Source organism: Cetorhinus maximus, chromosome 22 (genome assembly GCF_964194155.1).
Source record: "Cetorhinus maximus chromosome 22, sCetMax3.hap1.1, whole genome shotgun sequence".
In the NCBI taxonomy this organism is placed as follows: Eukaryota; Metazoa; Chordata; class Chondrichthyes; order Lamniformes; family Cetorhinidae; genus Cetorhinus; species Cetorhinus maximus.
In genome coordinates this window covers 25,376,407-25,395,786 of record NC_135900.1, presented here as the reverse complement: position 1 = coordinate 25,395,786, position 19,380 = coordinate 25,376,407, and the positions used below count along the sequence as shown (strand labels likewise).

Here is a 19,380-nt window from a genome sequence, read left to right as displayed (position 1 = left end):
AAGTGGGAAACTTGCTTCCAATCTTTGCCAATGCTGCTGTCAAACTGACCACTAGGAGGTGCACAGGAGATACTTGGAATGACTTTCCAACTTTCTGCTTCCATTTATAGAACTGCCTAGTTTCTGCTTGTTACCTTTCTATAAAAGCACAATCCGGTCAATAACTCGCTATGCAGGAGATCACTAGATACAGTTTGTGTCCCATCATTTTGTGTCACAGTGAGTTAGTCCCAAATAAACAGGATCCCCATACAGTTGGTAAAACAAAGGCCAGAATTTTCCGGACCTGCCCACCGCAGGAACATAAATTCCTGCCTGAAGTCAAAGGACCTTTGGCTTACCCTTCAAATTTTCTGACCTGCCTGCAAGGATTCCCGCTGCGGACAGGACCAGAAAATCCCAGCCAAAGTTACTAAATGTTCAAAGCAACATGCTAATTTCGATATTGAGGTTTGTGCTGGGAATGACAATTCACCTCATCACCCGGGCTAAAGAGGAGAGAAGTTAGACCATTTGCTGTCTCACCATTTCAAGAAGCTCAGCTGGGTGGACATTGTAGGTGGAGAAACTACAATTAGACAAACTATCATAATACCATGGATATTATTTTTTACAGCCATTCCTGAGATTAGTGCATATTAATCTGGGTGAAGCAGACATAAAGCAGTAATCTTCTGGTATTAGCAGTTCAAAAATGCTATCTGTTATTAACCCAGAACGATGTGTTTTCCCAGTTGTTTTGCAAATCAGTTTAAAACACTGGACCAGTGAAATGTAGAAAGCAACATGTCATGTGGCAAAAACAACAGGCTGGTGAAAATCAGCTGTGTTGTTTGAAATATTTTCTGAATATTTTTATTGTGAAGCAAAACAAATTTAAAAAGTATTAGTGTAAAGAAAAAGAATAATGAAAGATTAAGGAAATAATCTTAAAACTGTTCAACTTGAAATTAGACTTTAGAGTTTAATGCAATATTATCTTTATGTTATTACTAATGCACTAAACAAGTTTTAAATTCATAATGTTATATTTGGCTTAACAAAGCATCTGGAAATAATATTTATGTTAACTTCTAAATCAGTCAATTTTAATTTTTCATGATTTTACAAGATGCACAATAAGTTTAGCACTATAAAGTGTGGCTTTAATGTCACTTACACAAACATTAAACTACAGGTGCATGAAACAATATACTTAATAGCTTTTAAGATTTGTAATCTAATCCAACTGTTCAACCAATTTAGCATTCTTTACTAAAGTTTTTTCCCCCCAAGTGTAAAGTAAGAAATATAGATTCTGGTCGCTTGTGTGCTAGTGCTCCCTTAGAGCATAAGACATTGTGTTCAGGGGTAATTGTGAGTGTGCTGCAGTAGATCAAAGATCAGAATAATGTTTATCGTGGACTATAAACCAAGGATAAGATCTTATCGGAGGAGACAGGAGTCTGAGTCTCCTTAGTCATTGCTATTCCATTTTTGAGTTAATAAAGGAAGAAGTGCCTTTATTATTTTAAGAATTAACTGTGACGTGAGATAGAAAGCATGACATTCCTTGACTAATGTAACTTCATTTTGCACTATAAACTACTTGAAACAGCTGTTCTTAGTTTGTGTATTTGATGTATCTACACTAAAGGCATGATTTAGGAAGGATTAATAACAACACTGTACAACTAACATGAATGTAACTATTTGATATTTCTTTTATGTAGACAATAATAACCGAGTGAAACTCATGCTTGAGGCTGGTGTCCCTGGGTCTGATTTCATCAATGCTAGCTATGTGTCAGTGAGTACATCTATATTTCATTCTTTAATACCCTCAAAAATCAAGACAAATACATTTAAAATTAATTCCACTAACTGTTAAAAGAAATTAGTGTTACTATTACTTGCAGTTTTACTCAAGTTGGATTATTTAAAGGGATTTAGGGTTGTTTTTTTAATTCATTCATGGGATTCATAAAGCTTCCATAAAAAGCAAAGAACCCAATTTCAACTCTGTATAAGTGAATGGGTTTCGAATGTGTTAAAATTGGCCCAAAGTGTTCTGGTTTATCAGGTCTAAATTACGTTAAATTGTACTACTGAAGAAAGAATTACTGAAAATAATCTGGGCTTCTTATTCCTTTCCATTTTCCTTAGGAAAATATATATGAGTTCCCCACCTCAGAAAAACTACCTAATGGTTTGTCCCTTAAAAGATTCGCATTTTTATTTGTACATAAGTGGCTCCACTACTTGAATGCCGTGGGTTTCAATTCCTGGTCCAAGCTATTTGTATTGCTTGATTAATGTATTAGCTATTTTACTCAGTTATTTGTTACTTGTATCTTGTGACCCCTTACAACTATTATTTTCCCATTATCCTTATTGCTTAAAAATAATAATTGATTTCTCCGTGTTATTCCCCTCACAATACACCCATCGATGTGATCTGTGGGGAATAGTGGTCGCTTATCAATTAATTCAACCTTTATACTATCATTGAGTGTCTCTCAACATCTGTTCTACTTCGTTACAGTTGCCTACAACATAAAGGCACATTGGTAAAGATTACTTTCTAATAGCACGAAAGGTAGAAACATTGCATGACAAAGGATTTACACCAGGAAGGAAAAGATCTTCCATTTACTATCGATAGCAAAACCGTAAATATGTTCATTATGCACATATTTTGATTTTTCTACAATTAAAGACCAAAGAAAGAGCTTCCATTTATATAGCAGCCTTATGAGACCCACAAGGCAGGGCTGGAGGCGGGACTGAGAGGAAAATCCGAAAGGCCGCTTTTGGGTCTGTGGGCCGATGCATTTCCACCTCTGGGCGATCTTGCCAGAGACAGCTGAACAATAGAAGGGGCTACCCAGCCAGCAGCGGTGGGTCGCCCATTAGTGACAATTAACTGGCCACAGGCCCAGTTTGGGAATGCCACCCGGATCTTGCCAGTGGCAAACAAGCCCCACATTGTGGGCAAAGCTTGACGGGTCATTGGAGATGGCCTCACAGTGGCAGGGTAACATGCTAGCAAGACCTTTTTTATTCATCCCTCACCCCACCCCCTTTCTCGTCACCTCCAGAGCTGCTTCTGCCACAGAACCACAGTTACAGAGGGTCCCCCTCCACAGTGATGGCCCCACAAATAATTTCAATAATTTCATATTGCTTCTGAGGATGCCTCTATCTTGAGGTGCCCGTGCATCCTCCTGCCTGCCTCACCAGCACCCACCTCTTTCAGTGGGGCTGCCTGCAGAATTTTGCTGTAGACCCTCCATTGGGCCTCTGAATTGGTCACCTCCAGTAAGATTGTACTGGTGGGCGGCCAAGCAACAACTAGTAGGGTTGGACCCACTTTTGGTCTCGACCTCAGAAAATCTTAAAGGGCAGTAAGATTCTGCTCTTCTTCTCCTCAAGATGCCCCAAAGCCAAAGAAATGTAATCGTTTGTGTGGAGCATGAACATTGGCCTGAACCAGTTGTGCCAAATGGCCTGTTTTTGTGCTACACATTCTAAATAATTCAACATAACATAGGGAAACAAGCAACCAATTGGCACTTAACAAAGCCCCATAAATAGCAACAAGACAAATGACTAGGTAATCCACCACTTCATGCTGTTTACAAGGACATTGGAGAATGTTTTCTCCAAATAGCGCCATGGAATCTTTCGTGTCCTTCTGAGAGAACAAATGTGATCTCAGTTTAATGTCTCACCTGAAAGACAATACCTTTGACAGTGCAGCACTCCTTCAGTGCTCCACTAGAGTGTCACCTTAGAATATATATATATTCAAGCCACTGGAATTAGGGCTTGATTCCACAACCTTCTGATTCAGTGGTGAGTGTGCTAACTAAATAGCAGGGTAGGTCTTCCTTCCAGAAGAGGAACTTTTCTATTCATATATTCATTCTACTGCTAAAATAGAACTACTGCAACAGAACCACTCATTGAAATACAATTTTCATCATAACTAGAATATTATTATGTATAGTCATTATATTTTTAATGTATTTTTCCTTTATCTTTATATTTGCAATGTTAATAGGGTTACCTGTGCCCAAATGAGTTTATCGCTACTCAGGGCCCATTACCAGGAACAGTGGCAGATTTTTGGAGAATGATTTGGGAGACAAGAACTCAATCCATAGTGATGTTGACGCACTGTTTTGAAAAGGGCAGAGTAAGTCGCTGTTAGACCATGATATACAGTGGAATTGTACTACACCATTTATCTGAACAGATTAGTGAACTTGCCAGACTTATCGGGCAGAATTTTGTCGTCGGCGAGCAGGGGGCGGGGCCCGCTCGCTGACACGTAAAATGACACGGGATGACGTCGGGCGGAACCCCCGACGCATGCGCGAAAGAGCGCACTCTCGATTTTAGGGATTCCTCCCGCTCGTACAGGGAGCGCATAGCACTTCCCGGCAGATGTCACGCTGGGCAGGTCTTAATTGGCCCACCCACGTAAAATGGCGGTGCGGCCCGCTTCGCTGGCGGCGATCGGGTTGGGCCCGCCCACCAGACAGGCAGAAAATTCTGCCCATCAGATTGACATACATTAGGCAATTGTTTCAAAAAAAGTATATCTATTTCTGTGCTAAATTATGCAACATGGATAGAAAATTGACTGAAAAATAGGAAACAGAGTAATGGTCAATGGATACTTTTTCGGGCTGGATGAATCTTTATAGTGGAGTTCCCCATGGGTTTATATTGGGACCTTTGCTTTTCCTGATATATATTAATGATCTAGATCTTGGTGTGAAGGGGACAATCTCAAAGTTTGTAGGTCATACGAAGCTCGGCAGTGTTGTGAACTACGAGGAGGACAGTGTGGAACTTCAAGAGGACAGAGACAAGTTGGTGGAGTGGGCAGATAGGTGGCAGATGAAGTTCAATGTGGAGAAGTGTTAGGTGATGCATTTTGGTAGGAAGAACATGGACAGACAATATAAAATAAGGGGTGAACTTTTGAAGGGGGTGCAGGAGCAGAAAGATCTGGGTGTATATGTGCATAGATCATTGAAGGTGGCAGCACAGGTGGAGAGAGCAATTAATAAAGCACGTAGTATCCTTGGCTTTATTAATAGGGGCATAGAGTTCAAGAGTAAGGAAGTTATGCTGAATTAATATAAGACACTCGTTAGACCTCAGCTGGAATATTATGTACAGTTCTGGGCGCCACATTATAGGAAGGATGTGAATACACTGGAGAGAGTGCAGAAGAGGTTTGCAAGAATTGTTCCAGGGTTGAGAAATTTCAGCTTTGAGGATAGATTGGAGAGGTTGGGAATCTTCTCCTTGGAGAGAAGAAGGCTAAGAGAGATTTGATAGAGATGTTCAAAATCATGAGGGGGCTGGACAGAATAGATAGAGAGAAGCTGTTCCCGCTCGTAAAACGATTAAGAACGCGAGGCACAGATTTAAAGTGATTTGCAAAAGAAGCAAATGTGACATGAAACAAAACGTTTTCACATGACGAGCGGTTCAGGTTTCGAATGCACTGCCTGGAAGTGTGGTGGAGGCAGGCTGATTCGAGGCATTCAAGAGGACTTTAGATGATTATTTGAGTAGAAAAATTGTGCAGGGGTACAGAGAAAAGGCAGGACAATGGCACTAGGTCATAATGCTTATTTGAAGAGCCGGTGCAAAACGATGGGCCAAATGATCTCCTGTGCCATTAAAACTCTGTGACTCTGTAATATTTTAATTTAGTGCAATATAACATTAGAATTATTCACTGATTTAATTGCACAGATCATTCACTTAACTGAATTTACACAGGTATGATCCCAACAGTTATGCCAGTATTGCATTTACCTGTGCTATCCAGCACGAACCCACCATATACACAGAATCAATGGGAGAGCATCTCATTGACATGGAGTTGGCAGACACTTGTTCCACTACAGTTGCACCACAGGTGCTTGTTAACCCCAAGCTGCTGGTAACTCTGGCAGTGCTTCCAGGCAGGTGGGTGCCCTGTCTTTCCCTTACTTCCAAGCAACAGTCCCTGGACCCTCTATGGTATGCTTCATCTCACTGGGCATGTGGGCGTCCAATCACATGCTGGGTCCCAGGAGGCTAGGGAAGTAGCACCTCCCTGCTTGGAGAATCCCTGACCGTATACATCTCCATTTGCATTACTAGCCTTTTAAGAGGTAGAGACTCTGCTTCTCAGAGTGTCAAACAGGAACTTCCAGTTTAGACCAGGACCCAGAATTATGCTGAGTGCACCAGAAATGTTAAGCAATTTCAGCCTCAAGGTGTATCCCAAACTGTTCAGCTAAGTAGCATGTTGTGGTATACGATATTTAATGTTATCAACTGGACATATTTAAAATTTCACAACAATATGTGATTGCAATCTTTGTTTTAATCAGATAAGATGTCACCAGTATTGGCCTGAGGACAACAAGCCAGTAACAGTGTTTGGAGATATTGTGATCACTAAACTAGCAGAAGATATTCAGGCAGATTGGACTATCAGAGAACTGAAAATTGAAAAGGTACGCAGCTGCATTTATACTGAACTCACTGCAATACATATGAAAATATATCGGAGGAATTTTTCGTAGCAAAATCATATGGTAAAACTCCTTACCTGACTTCATCAAAATAGGCACCACAGCACCATTTACCTATGTAGTGAATGAATGGAAGCATTGGAATTTTTTCACCATACATCACTGTAGAATCTGTGCATAAATAGACATAAATGTGATGACATCATCAAACCATAGAGACGAAGGAGCACCTCAAATGATCAAGCTCATTTTGTTGAATTGATTAATAATGCAGACAATCCATAAATATTTTATTTTAGGCTGCAGCTATGTTACATTGCTGATTTGAGGTTAATAACTGTTAATTGCACATCATAGCTGGTAAGACCAGAGTTATATCACTTCACAGAAAAGAGCTCTAAGCATGGTGAATAGTGACATCAGCAATATTTGACCATTGGGCATTATAGGTATTCGTGATCCTGTCCTTAACCAATGTTCACACACATGTATTTCCAGCTTTGGTTGCTGGGAATCCTAGCCCATTTTCCCCTCCCTATGCCAGAAATGTAGCACTTGGCACCAAAGTTGAGATCAGCCATCAGGTACATACAAATTCATTTGAGTTTCCTTGAATAGCTTGAATTTTATACTTATCAAGATAAAGGATGTTAGTGCTGGAAAAGAATTACTTATTATTTCAGGGACACAGAGTAAACTCACTGTGCCGACCTCAGCTCCAAACTATTACTTTCTTCTTTTTCCCCAGCTTAATTTAAAAATTCCTCTAGACATCCTAAATTTTACAAAATATACAGGTTCTTGAATATAACTTAAGGTCTTAATATTCTACCTCCTTTTAATTCATCCCAATTTGAACAGTATGGCGATTATATGATGGTGAAGCATTTCAACTTTACTTCTTGGCCTGAACATGGCGTTCCTGAGACCTGTGCACCTTTGATTCATTTTGTCAAGCTAATTCGAGCAAACAGAGCCAATGATAACACCCCTATTGCTGTGCATTGCAGGTAGGAAGTTGCTGAACAGATCTATGTATTTATAACACCTAATGGTGTTGTTGGAGCTATTATTAAAATAAATTCTCTCCTGTCCTGTTGTGGTTGAAGTATATTGCTAATGTAAAAAATGATGCATTTTGTGGATCTCACTGCAAATTATGGAACATTACTTAAGTGTTTTATTCCAGTAATACAAAGGATTAGTGAAATTAGAAGTCAATGCTGACAGAATGTTGGGACAGTGAGGCAGCGATAGCCCTCACCCCTGAATTATCCCTCATTTTCCTCCATAATACTTTCCAATTTTATCACAGAAGAGAATTCTACCCATGATGTAATTGACAGTTTGAAGAAAGTTTTGAAAAAATATTTGTTTTGCAGTTCTTTTCTTACTTTAAGTATTACAATTGACTACAAAACTGAGCGATGCAAATCAACGTTTACTTCTGCAAGTAAATCAAATTGAAAACAAATGTAGAAAATGATTAAAACTAGTAAAACACAAAACTATAGTAATTTTAGAAAATAATTAAGGTGCCAAAACAACATGCAAAAGAATATAGTAAGATTTCGCTGTAATTTCCATTTACAATTATAAGAGTAAGTTTGAAATATTAATGTGTCATTGGACAAACATGTGGAACTGTAAGTACTGGGACTAATGGGAAATTATCGTATGTGGTTGAACAAGATTTGTTTTTCTCCATTTTTGCTGCTCAGTGCTGGAGTAGGAAGGACAGGGGTCTTCATTGCACTCGATCACCTTATACAGCATGTGAACCACCATGACTTTGTGGACATCTTTGGGTTTGTAGCAGAGTTACGAAGTGAGCGAATGTGCATGGTTCAGAACTTGGTAAGAAAGTGGAAAGTTCCTACTGGGGCAAACAGATTCTGTGCTCACTAATGTGTACCAGATTATCTCTGTTGCCTTTTCACCTTGATTTTAATGCCAAATTTGAGGTATTTGATTTTATTACTTTATTTTATTAGGAGCTTACTGACATTGCCTGATCCTTGTAGTGTAACACAGCAGTTCTGCTGCTACTGGAGGTGGCAGCTAGTCTACCTCCTTTCACACAGCAAAGTAAATTCCCTGACTATTGACCCGTACTGACAAACCCCAGCCATTGATGCAGGAACTGGGACTAATGAAAATAGTTGCAAACAGCTACTCAAAAACACCTGGATACGTATTGTATAGAACGCAACAAAGCTTATACATGTGGATTTACATTAAGGGAATTGATATTTAGCTTACAAAAACAAAAAAGGTTTACATGTTACAAAGCTGGCTTCAAGAGACTCCATCAAATCTGTTTACATAGTAATGTACTGTTGTATGTCAGGGCATGTCATATGTGATTGCATGCTCTATATCCTTCCTATAATGTGAAGAGCAAACCTACTTCAACTATCATAACCAATGTCCTGTCAAATTCAATATTACTCTCTTGCTCTTGTATTTAAAGCTCTACATAAAAAGATCAGAATCACATTTACCTTTTTTTCATAGCTTTTTCTACCCACACTTCCACTTCTGCTTGACTGGAAACCAATGTAGGTCAGTGAGCACAGGGGTGTGCAGTAAATGGGACTTTCTCCGAATTAAGATATAGAGATGACCTCAGGTTTACGGAAGACCAGCCAGAGATGCATTCGAATAGTCAAGTCTAGATCACAAAGGCATGAATAAGTGTTTCAGCACCAGATGAACTGAGACAGGGCCGAAGTCTGGTGATGTCACACAGGCGGTAATAGGTGGTCTAGGTGTTGAAGCACATATGTGGTCGGGAATTTATCTTGGGGTCAAATATGACACCAAGGTTGTAAACAGACTTGTTTAGTCTCAGACTGTTGCCAGGGAGACGGATGAAGTCAGTATATAGGGAACAGAATTGGATCAGGGTCTGAAAACCGTGACTTCAGTCTACCCAATATTTTAATTGGAGGAATTTTCTGTTCATCTAGTACTGGATACTGGATAAACAGTCTGATAATTTAGCAACAGTGGAGAAATTGAGAGTGGGTCTGTGAGCTGGATGTCATCAGCGTACAGGTGAAATCTAATGCTGTGCTTTCTGATGATGTTGCTGAAGGGCAGCATGTAGATGAGAAAAAGTAGAGATTCAAGGGTAGATTCCTGTTGGAAACCAGAGAGCAGGAAGAGAAATCATTGAAAGTGATACTCTGGCTATAATTGGATAGATATGAATGGAACCAGGTGAGAGCAGTCCCATCCAGCTGAATAACAGTAGAGGAATGTTGGAGGAGGCTGGTGGTCAAAGGCTGCAAACAGGTTGAGAAGGATAAAGAGGAATAGATCCCTCAAAGCCATCTCCATAATCTACAAGGCTCAAGTCAGAATTGTGACGGAATAATGATCACATAGCTGGATGAGTGCGACTGCAGCAACACTCGGAGGACATCACCATCCAGGGAAGAGCAGTTTCCTTGATTGACACCTGTAGCAATGGATTGAATATCCATCTCCATTACCAATGCACTAACCAAGCAAGTTTGACTAGGTCCCTGTTCCACAATCTCTATCACCAAGAAGGACAAGGGAAGCAATGCTATGGGGAATGGCACTAACTCAAGTTCTCCTGGGCATGATTGTTCCTTGCTGGGTCAGTATCTGGAATTCCTTACCTAACATCATTGTGAAAGTACTGTCACCACAAGGTTAGCAACACTTAAAGAAGTAGGCTCGCCATCACCTTCTCAGGGCAACTAAGGATGGGCAATATATATTTTTCTTTCTCCGTCTCTCCTGATATGGGAGATATCTAATTCAGGGATATCTAATTCTGCATCTTGCCCTGGCACAGGATTATGGTTCACTTTGCCATAGCACCTAAGACCTCTTGAAGGTAAACTTTCTACTTTAACTTCTCTCAGCAGAAAGTTCACTCAAACAGGGCCTCATTCAGTTGGCTCCTCACAGTTTCAGGGGAGAAAACATACAAAAGGAAGGCAGTACTAGTCCTTCGCCTTTCGTTTCACCCCTCCCTGACTCCCATAGTGCTTATATTGCCAATATTATCCAACATGGCCTCTTCAAAAGCTACAATTGGGCAGAAACCTGGGAGCTCACTATCCATGATTGCTTTGTGCCAATGTGACCTATAAGCAAAAAAAATTGCTGAAATATTGAAAATTACCAGGATATATGCAGTAAAACTGAGCACATGTGTGACTTACATGAATATGCATCATTCGGCTAAATTACATTAGAATATTTTTTTATTTGAAACATTTTAAGATGTTAGTGTGGGTGGAGTTCAATTATAGGTTGCAGCTTGAATGAAGTACTTTTGAAGGGTAGTCACTGTTGTAATGTAGGAAATGCGGCAGCCAATTTGTGCACAGCGAAATCCCACAAACGGCAATGTGATAATGACTAGGAAATCTGTTTTTGTGATGCTGGTTGAGGGACAAGTATCGGCCAGGACACTGGGAATAACTCTCCTGCTCTTCTTTGAAATAACGCCACTGAATCTTTTACATCGAACTTATAGGGCAGAAAAGGCCACGGTTGAATGTCTCATCTGAAAGACTGCGCTTCTGAGAGTGCAGCGTTGCGAACCTCAGCACAGCACTGGAGTGTGGGCCTAGGTTTTGATGCACAAGTCTGGAGTGGCATACTGAAATGATCCACTGGGTATATTGTACTGTTAGGTAGCTTTTACTTTCTTAAAATCAGCAGTTTTCCTAAGCACTTATTACCAGTCACAATAAGTACTGAAGACAGCTTTTACCTTGGCCACCATGCCTTCCCAGGTATGATGCACTATGCTTTCTGCATAGCATGTCCTGTGGTGTGAAACAGGGCAGTGAACCTTGCACCCAAGACATGCAGCAGCACCTCTACCTCAATAAAGCTAGGGGTCTGTTCTTGCAGCACTCTATTATTTCCTTAAAGACTGTCTTTATATATTTTTTAAAATCCATCTCATAGTAGCCAATTACTTTTAAGAGGCTGCTTCCCTTTAAATGGCTGCTGCACTCCTTTTAATGGGTACAGGAGGATTGGAACTTATCTCCCTACATGGAGCAGGTTATATTTTAGACTCATTGATAAAAGTTTTCATTCTGATTTTTTTCTTTCTGTTGTCTGTGCTCAATTTCCACAATATAACATAGATTGATATACACCAAGGAAATCCACTTAAAATATATCCACTATCACTATAATTACATTTTGTGGATTTTGGAGAACTATATCACAAGATGGCAATTATTTTTCAATAGAAGTTGGTGAGACTCCAAAAGATACACCTTTTCAAAGTTCAGGATCAAAAAGGAATTTGAGACAAATGGCTACTTTACAGCTTGTGCTGTTCTGTATCCTGTATAATACCTCAGTAAAATCCAGCCTTATTTGGAAAAATAAAAGTGAAGCCAACCAGCAGCTGACTGGTTCTAACCCTCTCATGTCTCTCAAACACTTGGCTGTTTGTTGGTTTTTAATCCCGATGGATTGTCATGCTGCTCCAGTATATTTTCAGCTATTGTTACCTCTGCATTATGTATTGAAACAATTATAAGCCAAGAAAACTCTGTCCAAATAATTTTTTGCTAATTGACATGATTAATGCAATTCTAATAATTTGTTTGAAAGTTTGTGGGTGAGCCAACTCCGTTGCATGTATTATATGCAGGTATTAATTTGATCGATACAAATTAAGTCATGTTTTAATAATAGATGATTAAATTTCCCAATTTAAGTTTAGTTATATTTGTGTTCTTTAATATTTAAAAATGTTCCGGTGTTTATTTGAATGCAGGCTCAATATATGTTCTTACATCAGTGTGCTTTGGATCTATTGAATAACAAAGGAACCAGTCGATCGCTGTGGTTTGTGAATTATGCTGCTTTGCAAAAAATGGACTCTCTGGATACAATGGAGGGTAATAAGACCAGTTTTAATAATGCATTTGATTATACATAAAAACAGCCCTTTTTATAATATTTTGAACTAAATGTTATTGTTGCTACTGCAATCCAAAAACATGTTGAAGCATATCCTGAAAATGACTGTGATCAGTGTTATTGTATGAAAGCTTAGCACATTCATATCGAATTTCCCTGTCCAGTTTTAACATATGTGTTAAATATTTATTATACAGATTCATGCCTCCATTAGAGAGGCAGAAAGGGCCTAGATTTTGATGCACAAGTCTGGAGTGGCAGACTCAAATGATCCACTGGGTATACTGTACTGTTAGGTAGAAAGAGAAACTTGATAGTAACACATTAAATGCTGATATAACATTGCAGGCATTGAAATGACATTATAAGCATTCCTATGAGAATATCACTGAGTAATTTTCAGTTTATATTTATCAATGTGCCGCCCCTACCTCACCGTATAACACTCTTAAATATCATAAACTCAGATATAATTAATAGTTTCCGCCATCTCACTTTATAACAATACTTTATATATACATATATATAAAAGTCTAACTCCAGTATGTTCTTTGCATGACTTTCAAAGATAACATGGAACAGGGCTTACTGGAGCTTAATATTAGGAAGTGTTCCTGTGGGTAAGCAGGAAGACTGTGGAAGATTGCTAGGCTCCAAATGGAGTTCAACAGTCTCCACTGTCAATCAAATGGGCAGAAGATCTTGCAGGACAAGTCCTGCCTACTCTTGGCCAGTGATAACGAAACTGGCAGAAACAATGAAGAGATCTAAAATTCAGATCCCCAGCTGAAGAAAAATGGTTATTTACCACAACAACAGGAAAATAATTGAAAATATAAATACGTTTTTTTTTATTAGAGGTTAAATTTTAAAAATAGCTTTGATACACCGGACTTCTGAAAACAGTAGGCTCCTCTTATATTTCTGGACACTTTCCTAAATGCAAAATGTAAATGAAAACCCTGCAGCAACAGAGAAAACACCTAAATTATTACTAATTTTTCAATAGATGTTTGAAAATCTTCCAGCAATTGAATTACATAAAAATGGTACACTATGGTTCTGGTGCACCTTGTGGAGGTGATGGGGGTCTCGGCTGCTGTCTGGAGAGCCGGTAGGAGCCCCCTGTCACCTCTTTCCAGGAAGACCCACAGTATCATGTCCCTCTCAGGCACTTGACAGGCCATCGGCGGGATTCCCTTAGGATCAAGGACCTCTGGTGTGGAAGTCCCCACCTGCCAAGAGTTGCTGACCAATTAGAGAATGGCAGCACAATTGAACAGCAGCAGCACCACCACCAGGAAGGTTGTGGCTGCTGCCTGTACAACACCCATCCAAGACCTAGGGCAGGATTTTTCAGTCGGCGTGTGGGGGCGGGCCCGACACACCAAGGTGTAAAATGACGCCGGGCATGCATCCCGATGTCTCGTTTGGCGGGTGCACGCCGGAGTCAGCTGTGCAACCACCAATATGTAAATGGGCTATTAAGGCCATTAAGGAAGTAATTAATGTAATTGTTAACACTGCCCATCCAACCTTATGATTGGCGGGCAGGCAAAAAGGCCAAGCGGCCTTCACGTTTTTTAGGAAACCTCATCCACGAGCAGAATGAGGTTTCCTAAAGCTTTCATTAATTAATCAAAAAATTTTCCTAAATGTAAAAACATGTCCTATCTCATGTGACACAGAAAGAGCGCTGGCCCCGACTCTCTCTCCTCCCCCCGCCCACACAGGTAGCGCTGAGTGCTACGGCTCGGTGTCTTACGCTGGGCGGGCCTTAATTGGCCCGCCCTCGTAAAATAGCGGCGATCGGCTCTGCAACTGCCCCTGCCCACTCCCGCCGAGCCTGCCCATCAACTGAAAAATTCTGGCCCTAGGATCATCGCTGGATCCCAGGCCAGGGGTGAGTAATGGCAAGAGGGAGGTGGAGCGGTGATGGTTGCGGGGGAGGGAGGTTGACAGCAAAGGCGGGGCTTTCAGCAGTCTTCCCGATGCTTTGTCCCTTGATAGGTACTGATAGAAGCTATTATTAAAGATGTTATAGCAGGGCACTTAGAAAAACTCAAGGCAATCAGGCAGAGTCAACATGGTTTTGTAAAAGGGAAATCATGTTTAACCAATTTATTGGAGCTTTTTGAAGGAGTCACATGTGCTGTGGATAAAGGGGAACTGGTGGATGTACTCTACTTAGATTTCCAGAAGGCATTTGATAAAGTGCCAGACCAAAGGTTATTGCAGAAGATAAAAGCTCATGGTATAGGGGGTAACATATTGGCAAGGATAGAAGATTGGCTGACTAACAGGAAGCAAAGAGTAGACATAAATGGGTCTTTTTCTGGTTGGCAGGATGTGACGAGTGGTGTGACACTGGATCAGTATTTGGGCCTCAACTTTTTACAATTTATATAAATGACTTGGGTGAAGGGTCCAAAGGATTGGTTGCTAAATTTGCTGCTGACACTAAGATAGGTGGGAAAGTAAATTGTGAACAGGACGAGTGGAGACTACAAAGTGACATAGGTAGGCTAAGTGAGTGGCAAAGATCTGGCAAATGGACTATAATGTGGGCAAATGTGAAATTGTTCAGTTTGGGAGGAAGAATAAAAAAGCAGCTTATTATCTAAATAGTCAGAGATTGCAGAGCTCTGAGATTCAGAGGGATCTGTGTGTCCTAGTGCATGAATCACAAAAGGTTAATATGCATGTACAGCAGGTAATTAGGAAAGCTAATAGAATGTTATCATTTATTGTGAGGGGCATTGATTACAAAAGTTGGGAGGTTATACTTCAGTTGTACAGGGCATTGGTAAGATCACACCTGGAGTATTGTGTACAGCACTGGTCTCCTTATTTAAAGAAAGATGTAAATGTGTTAGAAGCAGTTCAGAGAAGGTTTACTAGACTAATACCAGGAATGAGCGGGTTGTCTTATGAGGAAAGGCTGGACAGGTTAGGCTTGTATCCACTGGAATTTAGAAGAGGAAGAGGCGACTTAATTGAAAGATCCTGAGGGGTCTTGACAGGGTGGATGTGGAGAGGCTGTTTCCTCTTGTGGGAGAATCTAGAATTAGGGGCCACTGTTTAAAAATAAGGGGTTGCTCATTTAAGACAGAGATGAGGAGAAATTTTTTGTCTCAGAGGGTTGAGAGTCTTTGGAACTCTCTTCTTCAAAAGACAATGGAAGCAGAGTCTTTAAATATTTCTAAGGCAGCGATATATAGATTCTTGATTAACAAGTGGGTGAAAGGTTATCGGGGGTAGGCAGAAATGTGGGTTTGAGGTTACATTCAGATTGACCATGATCTTATTGAATGGTGGAGCAGGCTCAAGGGGCCGAGTGGCCTACTCCTGCTCCTAATTCATATGTTTTTATGAGTGACTTTGGTCAAGGGATTCCCCCCTCCCCAGGAGCCCACAAGCAACCCTGCATGGGTTTGCTTGTCATGTTCCCCATTAGTAAAGTCCCCCGCCCTCTGCTGGATTAATACCAGCGGCTGTGGGATGAGGCCCGTAAGTAGGCATTAATTGCCCACTTAAAGCACTCAATTCGTGGTGGGGCGGGAAGGCTATCCATGGGCCTTCCCACCATGGACTCGATCAGTGTGGAGGTGGGAAGATGGGGGGATCTGCAAGCGCAATCCTCCCACCCAATTAAATTCATCTCCCCACCATCAAACTTGCCACTGGGGAGGGCACAAGGTTCTGCCCATGGTATTAAATTCTGCACTTAGGTTCTTGGACATCAGTTTGCACTTGATTTTGTGATAGTCGCCTATAAATATGAGTTTCTCACGATTGTGAAAAGTCACAAGTGACACAAGTTTATTGAGTGATTACTGAATTGTCTTAATACAGCAAGAGGAGTTGAGGCACGAGAAAGTTGTGGTGGGAGGAGGTTGAGAGGATTGCGCTACAATCCTGCTCGTAACCATCTTTATTTCCTAACTTCATGCATGGGAAGGCTGTCCACCCAGAGGACTGGGGGCCCACTCTAAATTTCTTTCTAATTCATTTATGGACATCTTGGGCAAGGCCAGCATCTGTTGCCAATCCCAAATTGCCCCTGAGAAGGTGATGGTGATTTGTTAGAAATGAGGTAAATTTGCCTTTTTTTAAATGTTGAAAAGGTTCTTTGTACATTAGACAGAGATCAGACATGCAAAGATATCTTGGGGTTCCCTTTTCCTGGGTATTCCTTCCCATCCCCTTAAATGTGGACTTGCTGATGGACATCCCAGTCTGTACGTACCTTGCCAGGGACTATTTTTATGGATCCCCAGTGGTGGACTGATCCCCCTACAATGTTGACTCTTCCTGATGGCAGTGTGATGTCGGGTTTCATGCTTGGGGGTGGGGAGGTGTTGGATCATTTGCTTTGACCTCACAAATCCGAGTTAGAATTGGTCCCCTAGAATCAAAACTGCAGAGCTTTGTCAGTGAGTGCAAAATGCACCATCAGCAGTTTAGGAATGAGCAGCCTTTGTACAGGATTAAAATTGCTACACTGTTAATACTGACTTCTCTGCGAATTTCTTTTAGGTGATGTGGAATTAGAGTGGGAGGAAACAACCATGTAATTCTCAGACACTGCTGAAGGATATAAAGAAGATATTAAACTCATTTCAGGAAAGGAACACAAGAGCTTCTATAAGTAGGGGCCAAAAATCATCTGTAAATAGACTTCTTTAAATTACCAGCATGGCAAATTCCTTTATCTCCGCTTTGCCTTTTATGAAATGCTTCTTTACACTTTGTGTTTGGTTTGGATGGATAATTAATTAATTAATAATCTCCATATTTCTTGTATAAATTCTTAGCGCTTATTTTCAACCCTTATATCTATTCCATGTTTGATTTTGCTATGCTGCTTATTTTTAGTCTTTTGTAACTTCTTGCATTTTTTAATGTAAAGTGAGCCAAATATGATGTAAAATTTAATTTTTCATGATACTGTGTTGCTTTTGCTGTGCATATTTTAGATTGCAGTGTGCATCTGTATGTGCAAGTGTGTTTGGTTTGGAAGTAAATATATATTTGAGTTGCCTATATTACTTCAATTACCAAAGTTTTAATGTGTCTTTTGTGCTATCTTCATTTCTGATTCAATGGTCTCCATTAAAAGGTTGGCTTTTGGTGTCTGTAGCTGAACTCAGTGCACACTGGCAGAATAGTCTGTGATCCTGAACAGCTGAACACTCACCCCTCTGACACCATAGAGATTAATCTCCCACTGCAGTTCAGACAGTAGCTCTTTAGGGACATTCTACTGTTTACACTCACTGCTCTGCACCAGCTCAAACAGAGCTATCAGGTTGGCCCTTGTTTTTATCTGGATGAAGTTCCCTTCTTTAATTCTAAATACTCATTACTGTGCTGAAAAGTGAAAAGACTCATGCATTGAGAAACAGATCCATTTTGCATTGTCAAACAAACTTACCATCGAGCAATCGAAGTGTAAATCTGTAAACTGAACGTAAAGTGTATTAGATGGAAATATTTTATACATATTTATATAAGATTTTGAGCAGTGAAGACCTCTTAACTGTATGGTATTTAGTAAAAATCAGGATTATACAATAGCTGTCAGGATACTTGGTGGGGTGCTAAAGTACACATTTGTCTGAAATTCCTTTCTCCGCTATTTGAACAAAAGTGTGAATTCACTTATTTTATATTGCTGAAAAAAGAGACATGTTGCCAAAGCTTTTCATTTGCACTCATCAGGACAAATGCAAGAATGCCAAATTTCAAACAATCACAACAATTTATACCACAGGAGAAAAAGGGTGCTGATTGGTTGGCAAGCTGATTCTGATTGGCCGAGGCATCACGATGGAGAAAGCAATGGGGGACTATAGGCTCCCCAAGCTTCCGGGTAATTCAAAAAAGGCACAAGGCTTGAACATATCCTGTTGTTTGCAGAGAATAGCCCCTGCATATAAATGTATGTCACTTCTCACAAGCGTAAATGAGCCATGACTGAACAAGTTAATTTGAACAACAAATTAAGCAAGCTGCTTCACACTGCTATTACACAATGGTGACGCGAGTGGTATTTTCCCCTAATAGGATGCTGCTATCAGTCCAAAAAGATATTCTACATACCACACAATAATACATCATGTATGAATTTCAGTGCTGACGTGATGCAAGTATGTAGGCTGTATGTTCCAAAGATTGCTGATCAAATCAAACAGCACGTTCCCTCCGGCTGTTCGTAACAGGCAGAGTACAGACCTGACTCAACCAGCCCACGTTTGCAAAACCCAAAACAAAACGTCTACTGTTTCATGTGATTCTGCAATTGGCCAGCACTTGCTGAAGAAGTGCGTTAATAGCTGCACTAACAGCCAATTTAAAGTAATGGCCCAAATCTTCTGGTCTCCAGATGTCGGTGATGCATGTTGGGTCCCTGTGGAAGTCCTCATGTGTGGACCTTTGTGGGAATTGCCTGAGAAGTTTAAACTTCCGATAGGCAATTCCCCTGCTCTCCAAGACCCTCCACAAGTCGGAGACTTCAGACAGTTCCACAGTACTTACCTGAATAGTTAGCCATGAAATGTTAGACTAAAACCTAGTATAACATAAGGGTAACTCCCCAACCAACCCCCCCCCCCCAGCCATCAAGCCCACTGACTACCCACTCAACCACCCAACTACCACCCCTGACCTCCCTACAAGAGGAACCAACAAGGGAAGAGGGAAAAACATACTTGACCTCACCTTCACCAGTCTGCCTGTCGCAGATGCATCTGTCCATGAAAGTATCGGTAGGAGTGACCACCTGTGACCGTCTGTCCTTGTGGAGACAAAGTCCCGCCCTCACATTGAGGATACCCTTCATTGTGTTGTGAGGCACTACCACCGTGCTAAATGGGATAGGTTTCGAACAGATCTAGCAACTCAAGACTGG

At 40.6% G+C, this 19,380-nt stretch overlaps 1 protein-coding gene across 1 annotated transcript in view; it reads left to right on the top strand.

Annotated features, from left to right (window-relative positions):
• The window catches only part of ptprq (protein tyrosine phosphatase receptor type Q), a 194,468-nt gene extending 176,625 nt beyond the window's left edge, over positions 1 to 17,843 (top strand). Inside the window, exons 40-46 of the mRNA XM_078568562.1 lie at positions 1,713 to 1,789; positions 4,046 to 4,180; positions 6,387 to 6,512; positions 7,392 to 7,540; positions 8,252 to 8,387; positions 12,322 to 12,445; positions 17,007 to 17,843. Coding sequence (XP_078424688.1) covers positions 1,713 to 1,789; positions 4,046 to 4,180; positions 6,387 to 6,512; positions 7,392 to 7,540; positions 8,252 to 8,387; positions 12,322 to 12,445; positions 17,007 to 17,044 — 785 coding nt within the window. The 3' untranslated portion in view covers positions 17,045 to 17,843. The remainder of the gene's footprint in view (positions 1 to 1,712; positions 1,790 to 4,045; positions 4,181 to 6,386; positions 6,513 to 7,391; positions 7,541 to 8,251; positions 8,388 to 12,321; positions 12,446 to 17,006) is intronic.
• Positions 17,844 to 19,380: the final 1,537 nt, after the last annotated feature.